An 18,521-nucleotide genomic window follows, 5' to 3' on the forward strand; every position below is an offset into this window, starting at 1 on the left:
CAGATGTCTGAAACTTCAACAGCAATATTTTATGCTACAAAGCAACAAAGTAATATTTTTAAAGACTCTCTAGGCTATAAATAAATTAGTGTTTTATATCCAGCCAAACTGTCTCTCATAAGGTCACGAAGTAACGCACCTGTAGGGTCTCGGGAAACGTCTGCCCTATGAACCTGCTGGAGTGGTGGAGCAGAGTAAGTTTCGGTAGCTCAAACAAGGTAAAAACTGCTGAAGCTTTCTTTACTAAGTGTGAAAAGGAAACTGTCGAACTGTGACTCAGAGATGAAGCCACTGAAGAGTAAGAATAACTGAGGAGATGTCGTGACGTGACGGGAGAGTGCGTGCCTAACCAGATGAGGCCCTGGGTTCGATCCCTGGGGGTGAGGACACGGATGGGGACACACACACACAAACACACACACAGGAAGGGGAGGGGGAGGGGACAGAGGAAGGGATGAGTGGAGAGAGACAGAGAGAAAGATGGTGAGCCACAGATAGGATTCAGTATTTGCAAAAGACTTATGTGACGAGGACCTAGTATCCAAAATATGAAAGGAATTATTAACATTAATAGAAAAAAATTTAAAAATGAACAAAACAGCAGACCAAGAAGACACACAGGTGACATGTTTATGAGAGACTGATCTCAATGTTCTTTCTCACTGAGCAACTGTGAGTGAAAATAAACTGTCACTAGACAACATCAGCACGGCCGAAGCCCAGCCACTGAAGACACTGAACGCTGGCGAGGACACGGAGGACAAGAAACTCCATCCCTGCGGCTGGGGGAACAAAGCCCTGCAGTCCTTTTGCAAAAATGACCTAGGACAGCTAGTTACAAACCAGACACAGTCTTAACAAATGATCCAGTAACCACACTCCTTGACAGAGACCCAAAGGAGTTGAAGACTGAGGCCTCGTACAGATGCTTTTAGGACTTCACGTGTAATTTCCCAGACCTGGAAGTAGCCAAGGTATCCGTACTGGACAAGTAACTGTGGTCAATCCACACAACGGATGAGCACTTGGGGGTAAAGGAAGTGAGCCATGCAACCATGGAGAGGGATGCAAGAATCGTAAATGCATGCCGCTGAGTGAAAAGCCCACCAGAAGCTGCATTTCATCCTGCACAAGGTGCAGATCTGCAGAGGTTACAAAGGTACACGGGAGGGACACAGGACCCCTGACAGTGCTGAGAACCGCAATGCCCAGTGAAACTGTACATACTCCTGACCAACACAAAAGGAAACAGCAAGACTCCCAATCAGCTCCCACAGGACTGGAGCCCCAGGTGAGGCTGTCACTCACAGAGAGAGGCAGGACCTACCAAGCTGCATAAACTCCGCCCACTAAAGACCTCCAGAGCTTATGTCATTGGCCTCTTCAGAGTTCGGCCTTGATTCACACTCCCCAGTCTGGTCCAAACCATCTGAACTTTCCCCACAAATGACTGATGCCTATGTTTGTCCGTATGCTTCAAGATCCAACTCAGCCAATGAAAATGAGGAAAGACGTGGTGTCTGCGTGAATCCTTTTAATACTGGTGCTCTTCCTTCCCAGTACTCTGTACTGAAGCAGTTACTCAATCACACTCCTTCAACAAATGCTAACTTTCGTCTTGGTGCTGGAGACAGAATCTGAGAGCAAATTCATGGTTTTCCTCAGGTCACTGTCTGACGAGGGTTGCAAAGCCTTTCTGCAGACTCACAAGGAAATCTGTAAGTTATGACGGGGTGTATCAGGACAGCACGGGTCTGAAGCAGATGATGGCGTGGAGGGTGGGGGCCACAGGAAAGGCAGGGTTATGACCTGTCTCAGGCAGCACAGAAAGGAAGGCAAAGTAAGAAATAGACCAGAAAGAGAATGGGGGTCTCTGAAGGATTCTAATCAAGGCTGAATTAAGAAAGCAACCATCAGCTGGGTGGTGGTGGCGCACGCCTTTAATCCCAGCACTCAGGAGGCAGAGCCAGGCGGATCTCTGTGAGTTCGAGGCCAGCCTGGGCTACCAAGTGAGTTCCAGGAAATGCTCAGAGAAACCCTATCTTGAAAAACCAAAAAAAAAAAAAAAAAAGAAAGAAAGAAAGAAAGCAGCCATCACAATTGCCATTCAGGATCTATCACTTGCACAGTTTGGCTAAGTTTCAAAACAAACCAACACTGGAGAAACAGATGACCGTAATGACTGCACTGTTTCAGGCCAGTGGCACAGACTGAGAGTGTAACCCGGGGAGTAACCTGGGAGCTGCACAGAGAACAGGCTTATTTCAGCATTTACGGCCTCGTCTTCACTGCATCCCCAGAATAGCGGTCTTGCTATGTCCCCAAGCTGGCCCGACTCCTGAGCTCAAGCGATCCCTTCTACTGCAACTCTGCATCCTCCCGAAGCAGCTGGGGCTGTCCACACATGACAGCGTGGTCAGTGAAGTCCTCCTCTCCCCGACCCCAGTGCTGGAGACTGAACCACCCAGCACTCTGCACACGATGCAACCTCTCTACCACTCAGCTACAGATCTAGTTAGGCTTTTGCATATGATAAGCATTGCATCCCTATACAAAGAAAAATGTTGTCAATGAAACGACAATCCAGTGTTTCTCTTCTTTTGGGGCCGTCATTCTGAGAATTCCTTTAGGCTGACAGAACAGATTTTTACCCTGTTACTCTGTGTTTCCATTTCATTAACTCACTATAGTGAGATACTTTTGAAGGTTTTTAATCTAATAATTATGATCAACAATAAAGCATCCAACTCCATCAAATTAGCATGAACAGCTCTGACCAAGTTCATGCATAAGTAGGCAATTGCAACAGTCCTTATTACTGACTGGTAACAATTTTAAGTGATGTTATAAGGAGAAAAAAAAGACAGCTCAGAGTCAATGAGGAACAACTATAACTTTTCTGTCCAACTACTAGACGTTTTTCTTACTTTAATTTGGTTTATATTTTGAAACAGGGCCTCACTCTAACTCAGGCTGGCCTGGGATTCAGTATGTTGTCCAGCATATAGTGACTCACAAATTCACACCAATCCTCCTGCCTCAGTCTTCTGGGTGCTAAGATTATAGACATACATCCTCAAATCCTGCCAAAGTAAACTCTGAAAACAAAGAGTCATGTCTAGTTTATTCTTGCACACTACACAGTCAAGAAATATTTGTTAATGAAAGATCCTGGTAAACGTTGATCTTTGTTTGGCTACAATTATTATAGTAGGTCATACTAAAGAAATGAGGCGTGTATTCTTGAGCAACTCCCTCTGGCTACAAGCTTTATAGTTGAGTTTATTTTCTAGGCCATTTCATTCTTTTTTCAGGAACAATAAAACCTGAAGGCTACCCCTCACACCAGAAGATCTAGTCTTTATGCAACAAGTAACAGGGAAGTTAGTGGAAAATGCCTATTTCTAAGCTTCAACACACAAACCAATCCTGTTTCAGCCACTCTGGGGTGCGATATGAAAATCCACATTTTTGATAAGGACATAGGAAAGCCCTAATTCTACCCAAGCTGATCTTCAGCAACACTGGGGAAGGAAGGGCAGATAACCAAAGACTCTCACAAGGATCTCCAGCATCCCACACCTCCTCATCAGTCCCATAATTGATTTCCCTATTCAAACACTAGAGATCTCCTGCCAAAAAGTGATTTTTCAGCCCTACAAGACTACAGAGCCCAGGACAGAAGAACACAGATCCCTAATTACTTCACAGGAAAGCAGTGCCTAGCTACCAGGAACCCCTCTACAGAGTATTTCATACATAAAAGATGAAGCTCTGCAAGGCTAAGTTTCTAATGCTTGTAAGTACTAGCAATAACCCTACCCATATATGCCTACTCACACATCAGTGTGCCTGCATGCCCACATACATAATCCATGTAACCAACAAACGACAGCAAGAATACATCACACACTTCAGATACAATCATAAACAAAATGCATAATCTACCATCGTGGGAAGCTCAAAATAATGGAAGTGTGTATGTGTGGAAATGTAGATCCAGGAAGGGGTTACCTGGACAAAGTGTGCAGATAAACAATACAACTTCCAGTTCTAATCAAGAGAAGGTAACAGGGTTCAATTTACCACCCATCTGATACAACTGAAAAACTACAGAAACAATCAATGTTTGAGCCATCGGGCACCAAAAGACTGTGGTCATCTGGAAGTGGGAAACAAAGCAAGCCCTGGGTTATGTGAGCAGATGAGGTATTAGGACGGTTATGTGAGCAGATGAGGTATTAGGACGTTTTAAACTTATGTTCAAGAAGCAGAAGTAAGGGCTAGCATGCTACACAACAAAAGCAAACTCTTGAAAGGTTCAAACTTTGGTCATGACAACCAAGTCCGAAATAGGATGGGTACTGCAGAAAGAAGAACAGCATTGGGAACTACGAGAAAGCATCCACCATGAACCACAAACCGAGGGAAAAAGACTAAAAAAGAAGAAAAGAGGAGCCTAGAACCCCACACTCCAACGTATACACCGTAGAAGATGAAGAGAGAAGATGTAAGAGAGGGAAGGATTTTTGAAACTGAAGCCAAGATGTCCAAACTTTTATGAAACCCAAAAACCTACAAGAGCACATCACACTCTGGGTGCGTACACACACGCACACACAGACACCACACAGCTCTGAAGAAAATGACACTACCCGGGGAAATCATAAAACTGCTTACAGAAGACTCTCACAGCAGCAAGAAACAAAGCCAAGACATGGCACACAGAGCAACTTCCTGTGGATTTGTTCCTGTGAATTGAGCCAATGTGTGCCAGGGGACAGCAGAGCACCACTTTTGAATACTAAGAGCAGGAATGCACACATCAGCCTCCAAGTCTGCACCCAAGGAAATGAAAAACTAAAGTAAAAAGGGACCTCACGTCATAAGCGAAAGGGAAACATGTGAAAGGTGCCCCTTAAACAGAAAGAAAAATTCTAGTTGGAAATCTAGACACACATGAAACGAAAGAGCAGCACTGGAAACAGTAGCTATGTATAGAAAACCAAAGATTCCTACTCATTATTTATATCCCTACAAGATAATCAAATGTTTAATGCAAAATAAAAGTGTGTGATGAGATTTAAGATATATGAAGAATATGAAAATCACTGAACAGAGCTGGAAGTGAAAAAGAAAACAGAGTTCTAAGGTTCTTCTACTGCACACAGGCAGTCTGCGGCTGGAGAGTGGACAGTGACAAGGTAAAGGCGTGTATTCTAACCGTAAACTAACTTAACACAACAATTAGCCAGGAAGCCAAAGAAAGTAAATTACCAAAAATAATGAACTAATACTAAAAGAGGAATCAGATAGGAGATCAAACAGAACAAGAGAATACAAATAGAAAGACAACAGATTTAGCCAAATTTCATGAACACTGCATTAAGTATAAACGGCCTAAACACACCAGTTAAAGGGCACATATTAGCAGAAAGGATAAAAATCAAGACTTACTTTGAACAGGAAGGTACAAATAAATTAAAGGATGAAAACAAGGCAGGGTAGAATCACCAGAATACGAAATAGCCAATGACGCAATTTTGATTCAGAAGTTACCAGAATTCAGAAAGTATTTTCATATTCAAGTAAGTCTTCCTCAAGACTGGAGTCCTAAGCTAACATTAAACGATATTATACTCATCCTAATACAATGCAGTATGTACATGGTCACACATCATGATCCTTTCAGTTACCTCAACACAGCTCTAAATAGTACAAACTGAAGATTCCAAATAGAGTCCCAGTGTAGCTAGGTATGAACACACAAAATATAAATAAATGGGGGGGGGGGGGGGGAATGAGAAGGCCATAGTGGATAGATGGTAGAATACATGCCCAGACAATGTCAGGGCATGAAAGAAATAAGTGTTTGACATATTTTCTCAATTTTTTAAATACAAGTTGGTATCTGACCACAGCTGTCAAATTTATGTACATAGCATTTTTCTGGTCACCCCTAAATTGTACTTTTGCTGTCTGTGGGATCAGGAGTAAAGCCTGTTTTACTCTTAATATTGATAATTAGACCTTTTTTAAAAACTTCTCTTTGCCAGAGGTTTGTCAATTTTATCGATGTTTTAAAGATCCATATTTTATTTGTTTTCTATTTCTCTTGTTAATTTCACTGAATTCTGCTCTCACTCTCTACCATTCCTACTCTGCTACTCACTGTGTTTGACTTGACTTTTGTTTTTAGCCTGATGAAGTAAGATTATTCACTTATGACTTCTCCTGGGCTAGAGAGATGGCTGAGCAGTTAGGAATGTTTGCTACATCATCATGAAGACCAGACTTCAGATCCCAGCATCCATGAGACCAGTCTAGCCCATAACGGCAGCACCAGGGGATGAAGGGGAGTCAGGAAGACCACTGATGCTTACTATCTTCTAGCCTAATCTAGAAAATAGGTTCAAGGAGAGACTCTGCCTCAAAGGAATAGGCAGAGAGCGATAGAGGAAAACACTCCATGCACCTGACCTCTGTGCACGCGCGCGCGCACACACACACACACAGGCAGATGTACTATCCCCTACACACACACACACACACACACACACACACACACACACACACACACACACCAAAAAAATAAAAATACATTTCCCATTTCCTACAGTTCTCTCTGCAATTCAATTTCAGTCTGGGGATGGGGGAAGGATAAGGGATGGCCATAAATTTAAAGACAAATAGAACTATATCAAGGAAAGAAAGTTCTGATGTAAAATACAGACAATATTCACAATCAGCAGAAGAAAGGTGACATTACTAAAACATTCCTCCAAGTAAAAAGAACCAGCCTGGAGGGCTTCGGTGAGAGACTCCCAAGCCGATACAGTCCCTAAGACTGTGGAAGGACTAAAGCTAGACAGACAGCAGTCGGGACAGAGCTTCAGAATCTCATTCCTCCGGCTCCTGTTCCTAGGCAGAGCTTCTTTATCACTCAGGCAATATCACACACTCCGGATGCTGTCCAATGAGGCTGAGTCGGCGTGAAGGGGAAGTGCAAAACTGTGAGAATGTGCTGCCGTCCCAGGTGGTGATTCCAACGGGATACACAGAAGGACAAGATGGTTTTCTTACCCTCTGGGCTTTCGCGAGTTCTTCTTTTAACCTCTCGTAGCCCTTTTCTCTAACTTCCAGAACAGATGGGCTTCGCAAACGTGACAGGCTATCCGTACTCAACCCAAAGATGTCATCGCTGCCAGCAGGAGCCTCTGTGACAGTGGCACCCTGCAAAAACTCCCTCTCGGCAGTACAGCTGTCCTTCCTTGAAGTTAACTTCACGAGTCCCACTGCCACTCCAGAGGTAGCAGACGATGCCGGGCCCGGAACATGGATGCTGGAAGGAAAGACAGCTCAGAAGGTACGCCATAAAAGTTCCAATGAACTGGCCAATCTACATTTAACTAACGGCAGGTCCTCACACCCGCTACAGTCAAGCGCTCAACAGATGCATGTGGCTAATGGCTATCATTCATCATTCCCAACACAGAAACACTTTCATCATCACAGAAAGGGGCTACTTCTCGGGAACAGGGGTCATGAACTGCAGGTGAAGGCTAAATCAAGTCTCCACCGTTTTCCTAAGGCCCACAAGCCAGGAAGGGATGACAAGGAATCAGTAACACTGTATGCATGACCTGTGTTACTTGTATGAAATTTCTGTGGCCACATGTTTTATTGGACAGTCATATTTATTTATTTACAGACTGCCTGTGGCTGCCTTCATGCTGTAAAAACAACTTAGGAGCTGGTACAAAACCTGTATGGACCTGGGGCTGGAGAGAAGGCTCAGTGGTTAAGAGCACTTGCTGTTCTTAGAGAGGGCACAGATTTGAATCTCAGCACTGACATGATGGCTAACAGCCATCTGTAACTCAGTTCCAGGGGATCTGATGCCCTCTTCTGGCCTCCTCAGATACTATACATATGAGGTACACAGATATACATGCAAGCCAAACATCCATATAAAAAAAATAAAGTAAATAAAATCTTTAAAAAAAGAAAATTATATGGCCTGCTAAACCTAAAATATTTTTTGGTCTGGAAACCTGTGTAAGTTTGCCAATTCCTGGTCTAAGGATTAAAATATATCACTCTATATGGGCATACTTATGCAAATTTTCTAAAAAAGGATAATTTAAGACAACCAAGCAAACTTTTAAAAATAACAATAATCCAAAATAATTGTGCTGGTGATCTCTTACCTGATGTTAGGTATTTGTGTGCTAATGATCTCATACCTGACATTAGATATCTTCATGCTGGTGATCTCATACCTGATATTGTATCTGTGTGCTGATGATCTCATATCTGACATTGGGTATCTGTGTACTGGTGATCTCATACCTGATGTTAGACATCTGTGTGCTGGTGACCTCATACCTGACACTGGGTATCTGTGTGACAGTGATCATGTACCTGATGTAAGGTGTCTGCATGACAGTGATCTCATACCTGACATTGGATATCTATGTGATGGTGATCTCATACCTGATGTTAGGTATCTCCGCACAGTTTAAACGCCTAGGGGATGAGTACACAGGTTGTGTGGGAAGATCAGAAAGATCTAAGGCGTTAGCCTGGAGAGGAGCAGGGCATAAAGACGAAGGGTGTGGCCTGTAGATGACGCTCGGGGAGGTCGTCTGCTCTTGGGTTCCTGGGTCACACACACCAAGAAGGTCTGGAGAAGTAGGTGAAGCAAGGTTCACTTCATGGAAGCCTTCCAAGGGGTCATCAGCCATAGCAAAGGCCTCATCCTAAGTCCGTCTACGCTAAAGCCAAAAAGAGTACAACTGTTTTTAGGGACTTAGTTCAAAACTAAATCAAAATACATGAGCTGTAAAATAATCCATATGAAGCATAAGCTTACAGAATGTAAGTGCACATTTCTACAGTGAGCACTCAGGAAGACTGTGCTCCTGTGAAACACTTATTCATAGTCATTAATAACAAGCACGCAAAAAAATACTTTCTATAGTAGTATTCAAAGATCTTACAAAGTTTATGCAAAAAAAAAAAGACATGTCTCCCTCAAGCTATCCTCTTAAATGTAAAACATTTAAAAATTGTAAAAAAAAAATCTTGTAAACCATTCATTGAATTTTTTTTTTTTTTTAAACCCAAAAGCTAAAGCTTAAAAAGCCCCGAACCCACTCCTTTGGAGTCTGGCCCTTCTTCCAGAAGCATTGGGACAATCGTGAGCATCCTTCCCAGACCTTCAAGTCAAGCAGCGGATGGACGCATCACCACAAAATACAGAAATATTCATTCACTTGCTAAACTAAAAACCTTAATTCTCACATATCACCAATAAAAAAAACCTTAAAAATTATCCAACAGGGAATAAAAAGGCTGCAGAAAGTAGACACAATATTAACATTCTCTCAAAATTAGAGATTAGAGATTACTATGTGACCACGTGTAGACAACCAAAATTTTATCAAATTGATAAATGCCCGACTTCAAAGTAAGTTTACTAATAACTGATTTATTAACAGCAAATGGTACCCTCGGTCCTCAAAGTTCAACTAATTTAACTCAAAATACTTACTGTGCCAAAAGAAAGCGCGGACAGTACTTTCTAATTTACTTTTTTCATCTAAAAGAACTATTTTCACTTTTTAAATAATTCACAAATATGCAGCCAGGGGAAGTCTATGATAACCAAAAGTATATATTTCATTTTCATATAGTTTACTAACTAAGTCATGCTAAGGTAAAGAAAACAAACAACTCCGAGATGTGTTTACACTAGACTGGCATTCAGGAAACTTGGGCGATCTCATTATGTACAGAATCGTTAAGCTCACTCACCCGTCACCTGTTCACCCTCTCCCGCTCTTGCTGATGTTTTTCTTTTCCCAACCAGCCCCCTCCATCCCCGGGTGCTTATTCTACCAGTGTGTGCAAGTCTTATGCCGATGCCCAGCACTACAGCAGCCACGCCACGTTCACAGACCACCTTCTGGTGGCATCCCTCCATCCTCTGGCTCTTACAATCCCCCCACCTCTCTCGGGGATGTTCTCTGGGCCAGGCAGGAGGAGCAGGTGCACCACTTAAGGCCAAGCACTCAGCAGTCGCTTATCCTGAGCACCCTGGCCACTTAGGGTTCTCTGCGTTAACTGTCGCCCTCTGCAAAAAGAAGTTTCTCTGTGCTGGGAGCACACTAGCCTACAACAGTAACACAAACATCTGGAAGGCAGCTAGGCTGCTGGTGTGCACCAGTAAAACATCAGGAGCACGTTCTCAAAAGCCAATCAGGAAGCGACTGGTTAATCCCACCACATTCCTGTCACTACTGCACAAGTGGGCATGTCTCGCTTTGCAGGCCAAGATTGCAGCGTGCAGGATCCAAAGCTGGTTTAGACCACTGATGACTTTCCTCCCCCCTCCCCAGGAGACTTCACAGAGCCTTCTGGCACTATGAACACTAGGCAGCAAGAGGAAGCACCCAGCTCAGTGTCAGCCTTCTCTCTGTCTTACATCCAGTACATGGTATCTCCTTCAGCAAAGGGTTCTTACCATCTAGGTCTGGGGTTAGCCAAGAGCAAGGGCAGGAGCCTATATTTAAACTGACATTTTATCAGTAACTATGACCCCTTCCTTTTACCCCACATATATCTAATTCAATGTTGTATACCTTAAAGGCTCACTGAATTACAGAGTACAACAGCATCTTAATTTCTAGAAAGGTAAAAATGAGACAAATCTTCTGGAAGGAAATGTGGCAATACCTAGCAAAGTGACAGGTTCGTGCAGCATATGACCCAGCATGCTCTTAGGGATTCAGCCCAAGGATACACAGGCAAACTGGAAAAACAAAAAAGATAAATACATCATTGGTAACAGCAAAAGACTGACTGTGTAAAGTGAGGCACAGCCTCATAATGAAGTGTTAGTTGTGAATGTAAAAAGATGAATCGTATCTACACATACTGCTGTGAATGACCTTGAGGATATACTGATAAATTTAAGAACAGGGAAAATAGCTGTATATAATAAGCTACTTTTCAAAATGTTTACCCCAGCGCACATGTGGAGGACAGGGGACAGTTCTGTCCTTCCACAGTGCCATGGAGGCCTGGAATCACACACAGATTTGTCAAGTTTGCTCACCGGCCCATAAGCTACTTCTGAATCTAAGAAAGGAGAGTAAAAGCATGAACGTGTTTATCAACCTATAGAATGTATGTTATTGCACATACATATATGCTTATATTAGAACTAGAAGATTATATTAAAAACAGAACCAAAAAAATTGTCTATAGAAGGAGGGGGAACCACGCAGAGCAAAAAGTCATGAAGGCCAGACCTCTCTCATTGTATCATTGTAAATTTGCATTTTAACTTGAAACCATATGAATATCAATTTTTTTAAATCTTTGAAAGTAAAAACATCAAACATAGAGATGTAGTTTAACCACATACAAAAAGTAAAAAGTACTTCATATAACTTTAAAACAATAATGTAAAGTAGATCCTAACAATGTTTTCTAAGGACAAATACAGTAGAAATATCATATTTCCAGTGATCATATTAGCAGCAATATTGATGTTTTTATTCTGAAACTATTATGTATATAAAATCAAGTAAGTTATCTTAATGTCATTTGTGACCAAGATGCTTTTAGATATGACAAAAGTTTAATACAAATACAAAATCAAAAAAGCTAAATCTTAAGAGTCTTTAAATCAAAAATACCAGTTTTTCCCCCTTATGGCAAGACCCACTAGTCAGTTTAGGAACTACTATTGTGACTCACTGAAGCCCCTGAAGACCCTGTTCTCTGTAAGCACGTTAGTGGCTACTGTGGTCCTTCTCTAGACCCACTGAACTTATATTAAGTTGATTTTTTAAAAAATATTTTCCTCACGATCTAAGCCAGCTGTATGATATACCAGAATGTAAGGATGAATTCATTTTTTCCTTTATTTACCAGTTTTACAAATAATGAATTGATCCCGACCAAGTGTCTTCCCTGTCAGTGTGTACTAAATGCCACAGAAGACACCAAGGCAGGGGCTAGGAAATGGCTGCATAAAGAGCTGGATGCCCAGAATCCATGTAAGAAGAAGGATGTACTGGCACGTGCTTGTAACCCCAACACTGGTGGGGAGGGGGTGGACAAGAAGGCTCTGGGGCTCTCCCTAGGCAGCCAGGCTAGCCTACAGGACAAGCTCCAGATTAATGACGCCCCATCTCAAAAGCCAAGGTGGATGGTGCCTGAGAACGATCCGAGATTGACTTCTGGCCTCTATAAATACACACGTGTACAGACAAAGAGACAGACAGGCAGACAGACGGACAGACGGACACACACACACACACAGAGAGAGAGAGAGAGAGAGAGAGAGAGAGAGAGAGAGAGAGAGAGAGAGAGAGAGAGAGAGAGAGAGAGAGAAATGAGAGAATGAGAGAGAATTAAAAAAAAAAAAAAGACAAAAAAATGTAAGACAAAGTTCTAGGTAGGGTGTTCAGGCAAAGGTATGGCCTGGCCTCAAAAACACTCACAAATAAACAGATGCAACAGCTAAACATATAAGACACTGGGTGGGGTGTGGAGGGCTGATTCTGCTAAATTACCAGGACAATCTGTGCACACCAGCTCTCACATCTGGAATCCGTACCCTGATTTCTACTTTAAGGGCTGATAATGAGAAGCAGGTTAGCACTTAACAGCAACCCTGAGGCTGTGTCTGCCTACAATGTTTCTGTTTTGATGAGACACTTCCAACACTTGTTTAAAGTCAAATCCCCCTAAGATTAATTTAGGCTCCGGGGACAGAGAGGACCTCTGGTTCTCGAAGAGGACCTGGGTCTGGTTTCCAGCACCCACATGGTTCTTACGACTATCCGTAGCTCCTGACGGGAGACCTCGGGCCTCTGGGGGCCTCTGGGGGCCTCTGGGGGCCTCTGGGGGCACTGAACGCATGTGGCTCACATACCTGCATGCAGGCAGAACAGCTTGGCTGCTTTTAGAGCCCCAAAGACCACAGGTGATTTCCAATCAAGGAAAAACTTACCCGAACAATGTGCTTCTGGTTGCTAATATGCACTTGGTGTTACTGCTTGGAAGTCAGAATTCTCACCGCAGAAACAGCAGCCAACCTCTACCGAAGGTTAGTTAACCTTCACACGGGGATACTAAAAAACTCCCAAGTGTTCACTGATTAGATGATGCCCAGCAAAAGCCAAACAACTTCCTACAAAAATGACATTTTTCTACGGAAAATCCATGCTTGAAATGAAAACTAAAGGATCCCTAAGACAGCTCAAATCATCAGGATGAGTTATTGGTAAAGGATTTCCCATGAAGTATCTTAGAAGTTGGGCATGGTCATACATACCTGTCATCCCAGCATTCCGGCTAAAGCTGGAGGATCTCCAGTTTGAGGCCAGCCTGAGCTACATAAGGAAACCCAGTCTCAAAAAAAAAAAGTATCTTAAGTCTTGAATAAAATGCATATAAATAATTTAAATGACAGCTATGAACCTGATACATATTAATGGTCCAAGTGAACAAAAACAAAAACAAAAAAACCATCTTCTCTCTGTGTATTCCCAACTTGACTTCCCTTGACAAGTGAGAAGCAGAAAAGAATCACATTCCCAAACCAACTTGATATATCTAAAAATTAATTTGATTCTCTATTTATAAAAACTGTGGAGAACTACACTGTAGAAATAAACAAAGATTATATGGTATCAGAGTAGAAACACTCTGATCTGATAAGGATCTCACTTTTCAAACAGTTTTTTAAATTGCTATTACTGTGTATGAATATCTGTAGGCATGAGAATGTCACAGAGCCCAGGTGGAGGGTCAGAGGTCAACCTGCAAGTTCATGACCAATCCAATCTATATAAGGTCCAGGCTGACCCAGGCTACATGGTGAAACCCTGCCTCAAAACACCGAAAAGGATTATAAGTACTACTTCCTTCTTTCAATTTATTCTTTACAGACTACTAAACGGTGCATGAAGGGCTGGGGGGATGGGCCAGATGTGCCCTCAACTTTTTTGTCTGCTCTTTTTTTAAACAGGGTCTCACTAGGTAGCCCTGGCTGATCTAGAACTTTCTATGTAGACCAGGCTGGACCCAAACTCAGAGTTCGCCTGCCTCTGCTTCCTGAATGCTGGAATTAAAGGAATGTGCCACCACCCCTGGCCAGATCTATTTTTTTTAATTCTCAGGTGACTTTCAAATTTAGCGTGAATTTTTAAAGAATGGCTCCTGACATTAAACATCAGATTGAACTGAAGTGTTACAAATTCCACATTATTAGTTCACTTCCTTAAACACCTCCGTCGGACTTCCATTACATACAATAGAAGAACGGTCGGTCACCAGCTTCGGCTCTGGGGGCACACCCTGGTGCCGACATCTCAGAACACAGCAGTGGACAGACTAATCAATGACATGTGGCCCCTCAGAGCCGGGAATGACCCTGCAGGCAGGCACAGGGAATGAAGGAGAGTAAATTATAATGTACATCTTGAACGCTAAGTAGGCGTCCACAAGATTGACAAGGCAGGGAATAAGACAGGACGCTCAGGGAATAAGGGTCTGACACTAAGGAAACAGCAAAGGAGAGAATGACAGAAAATCAAGCAGGGCAGGCAGCTGAGGGACACACCATTAACCGCTTCATTTCACAGGAAAATGGTGCTTGGCATTTATCCTAAAGAGTCAGACCTTCATCTTGGGAAGTGCAGCCAAACTATAAAGCAACATTAGAAAAGAGGACTCCAAGGCCACGGGGTGAACAGTTACCACAAAGGGCTACGTAAATTATAAAGGTCAGACCAACGCCCAGGGGATACCCCAGGGAGACCTAAAGCAGGACTTAGTTTTATTTTCATCTGCATCTACACACAACCTAGCTGAGCGTCACAGCATCCCTTTAATATGGTCCCAATCCTCATTTCACAGAAACAGACTCGGGGACGGCAATTAGTCAAGATCAGACAGCCCACAAAGAAGATGCAAGTCCTGAAGTGTCTCATCCTACCACCCGACTCCACTACATTAAAGACGTAATTAAGACAAAACTGACCGGAAGACAGGAGCAGCGGACAGAGCCAGAAAGACAAAGGGTTTCTAAGGTCAATCTCGCCGCATCAACCCTAAGAGGTGATGACCATCCACACAGGAAAATACTAACACTGAACTCTTCCTACGCTCTAGTTCCTTAAACACAGCCTTAAAACCAACACCAGTTACCACTCTGTGGCCTTTCTATTCTTGCCCTCTGGTTGGCTGCAATCATGTCCTCCTTTATTCAGTACTTAGAGATTTTTTTTAAAACTTTTAGGGAGCTCTGTGTGTGTATGTATGTATGTATGTATGTGTGTGTGTGTGTGTGTGTGTGTGTGTGTGTCTCCCTGTGCACGTGGGGACCAGAGGACAATATCTCTGGGGGTATTACTCAGGTACCATTCACCCTGCTCTGCGCAAGTGTCTCTCGCTGACCTGGAGCTCATCCATGATGCTAGGCCAGCTGGCTGGCGAACTCCAGAGGTCTGCCTATTATTTCAGGCTCCCTGACACTGGGATCCCCAGTGCAGCCACCAGACTAGACCTGTGGTGGTTTGAATGAGGAATGTCCCCCATAGGCTCTCGTATGTAACACTTGGTTCTCTGGCATTTGGGGGACATGGTGCTTCATTGGGGGGTAAGCTTTGGGAGCATATAGGCTAATCCTACTTCCTGCACACTGAATCTGCTTCATGTCTGCTGTTAAAAGTGGGCTCTCTCGGCTTCCTGCTCTAGCTGCCTGCTGCCATGATGTCCCTGCCAACATGGATTCCTAACCTGCTGGAATTATAATCCAAAATAAACTCTCCCATAAGCTGCTTTGGTCACGCTGCCTTACCACTGCAATGGAGCAGTAACTAATACACGGACGGCATTTTACAGGGGTTCTGGACATCAAACTCGGGCAAGCACTAACTGAGCCTTCGCCCTCACTCTCCTTATGGGACTTTGAAAAGGACGACATGTGGGGTTGGGGATTTAGCTCAGTGGTAGAGCACTTGCCTAGCAAGCGCAAGGCCCTGGGTTCGGTCCTCAGCCCAAAGAAAAAAAAAAGGGACAACATGTAAATGAAAATAAACAGTAGCTTGATTTTACTAAAGTTGCTGTATTCCTGTGTCTTATTCCGTTGCAAAAAATGAATGAAGTCTACCATTTGTGGTTAACATCCTCGAAATAGGTGAGGCACAGAAAAAAAAATAAGGATTTTCACTTTTCAGTTAGTGTAGAAACTTAAAACATTGGTCGTCTTTTTTAAGATTTATTTGTTTGTTTGTTTGTTTGTTTGTTTATTATGCAGTGTTCTGCCTGCACACATTGGTCTTTTTTAAAAAGATTTATTTATTTGTTTGTTTGTTTGTTTGTTTGTTTATTATGCAGTGTTCCGCCTGCACACATTGGTCTTTTTTAAAAAGATTTATTTAGTTAGTTAGTTAGTTAATTATTTATTTATTTGTTTGTTTATTTATTTATTATACAGTGTTCTGCCTGCACACATCCCTGCAGAAGAGGGCACCAGATGGCTGTGAGCCACCATGTGGTTACTGGGAATTGAACTCAGGACCTCTGGAAGAGCAGCCAGTGCCCTATTAACCTCTGAGCCATCTCTCCAGCCCAACATTGGTCTTTTTAACAGCTCTCTCACAGGCTTCAAGCACTCTGCTAACTTCCATCTTGGTCTGCGGCTACTGAACTATGAACCATGCTATTTATTGAACCGTGCTGCCGATATTCAGATGTCAGTCTGTGCACGACTCTATACAACGGAAGTGTGTGTAACTACCTTTTTCCGCTGTAAGGGGAAAGAGAAAGCAAAAGGAAAAGAAAGCAGAATCCAAGCTGTCAAAAGCACCCCTTCCTTCCTTAGCCCCCTCGCTCTCTTATTCTGAACACTTCACTGTCGACTGTGAGCACCATTTCCATGGCTTACCCAGAGCACTCAGGAGGGACTGAGCATCAAGCCCAAGGCTAAAGCTCCACATTGGGGTAAGATAAAGTAAAGACAGCTGTCCAGGAGCTCACAGAACCGCCTCATCAAGCATGCATCCAGTTCACGGGAAAAGTACAAATGCAGCGCAAATATCAAAATTAATAAATAATGAAATGAAAATACGTATCCGACATTGCAGAAGTGAGTGCGTACAGTACAGTGGAAGAACTTTGTCACCACTATGTAGTGAGGGATGGTTACAGTAGAAACAGCCAACAGAGAAGCGTGGGGGTGGGGTGGGGTAGTTGACTGAGGCCAGCATTACAGCAGAGGAGAAACTAGCTAACAGAGTTTTCCAAAACCCTGACATTTGACTTCCAGGGGATATCAAGTAGATACAGTAGTAAAACTGGTTGTCCTGCGGTTTAAACAGAATTATACACTGGCTGAAAGTTTGGTTTTACAATGTATCTTCCCAAACAATATTCTTATAATAACTTTCTATCATTACCTTAACACACACCTACCTACTTCCACCCCAGCACCCAACACTGCAACTTTCTGATACTCAACAAAATGTGTACCTATATTTTCACATCCATGTACGCATACACAGCCTTCTCAATGGTTGTTGTTGGGAGCTGTTGCTTTTATTACATTCCTGGGGACTGAACTCAGTCTCACATGGGCTAAGCAAGCCCCTCTATCACAAAGCTACACCCCAGCTTCCTCTCAGTTTTGAGGGACATATTAGATAATATATAGGAACATCACATGCACCTTAGACTCCCTATAGACTCCTTTACCCTCCACTGACTTGCAAAGCAGATACCCAATGACTATTTTATTAAAAACCTCTGGTGACATGAGAATTGCATATTACACTCATATAACTATCTCATAAAAGCTAAATTAAAAACCATTTTTCAGCATTACGACCTACACATGAAGTGACGGAGCAGTAATTAAGAACAGGCAATCCTTCAAGCATGAACTGACTCAGAGGAAACGCTTGCCACCTAGACAAGAGGAGGCAAGGGGTGTAGTAATGGTCCCAAGCCCTGCTCCTGAAGCTGCCTGCCTACTTCTCATCTACCAGTCACTTAATCGGCCATATGATCCCAGCGAAGTCACACAAGCGCTCACGTCTCAATGTTCTCAACTAGAAAAGGCAAGGGGGTATACATGCCCTATCTCCTGGCTGGTGAGAAAATGAGCTGGCGTGAGCTTGATCGGGGCTTGGCACTCGAGAACCATGGACATAATAACAGTGGCGACAGCCATGTCACCATCATCAGAACACTTGGGTAGTTTTTAATTAGACACACAAATAACCACACCTTTCACCTGTATGCCCCTCACCTCTAAATGTTAAACTCTTTTTTCAAAACGGCCAGTAACATAAGGAGCAACAAACAGTTTAAAGCCCCACTTGGGGGGTTCCCCTTAACAGTTTCTTTTTTAAATCCTGGCTTTGATATCAGCCGGTTATAAACAAGAACTAAGTACTACAGGCAAGTCATTTTGACTCTCTGCACTTCGGTTTTCA

The 18,521-nt window shown here is 43.0% G+C and overlaps 1 protein-coding gene across 2 annotated transcripts in view; it reads right to left on the reverse strand.

Moving 5' to 3' along the window:
- Positions 1-18,521, reverse strand: part of LOC118571103 (RAB3A interacting protein) — a 43,321-nt gene that overhangs the window by 22,579 nt on the left and 2,221 nt on the right. The window contains exons 2-4 of one of the 2 annotated variants that reach the window (XM_036170012.1): positions 10,741-10,816; positions 8,497-8,772; positions 7,084-7,342 (exon numbers count right to left, since the gene is read on the reverse strand). In XM_036170012.1, the coding sequence (XP_036025905.1) occupies positions 7,084-7,342; positions 8,497-8,747 (510 nt within the window). In that variant the 5' untranslated portion in view covers positions 8,748-8,772; positions 10,741-10,816. Of the gene's footprint in view, positions 1-7,083; positions 7,343-8,496; positions 8,778-10,740; positions 10,817-18,521 lie in introns of both variants that reach the window. The other variant, XM_036170011.1, reaches the window with a different exon arrangement.

Source organism: Onychomys torridus, chromosome 20, assembly GCF_903995425.1.
Source record: "Onychomys torridus chromosome 20, mOncTor1.1, whole genome shotgun sequence".
Taxonomy (NCBI): Eukaryota; Metazoa; Chordata; class Mammalia; order Rodentia; family Cricetidae; genus Onychomys; species Onychomys torridus.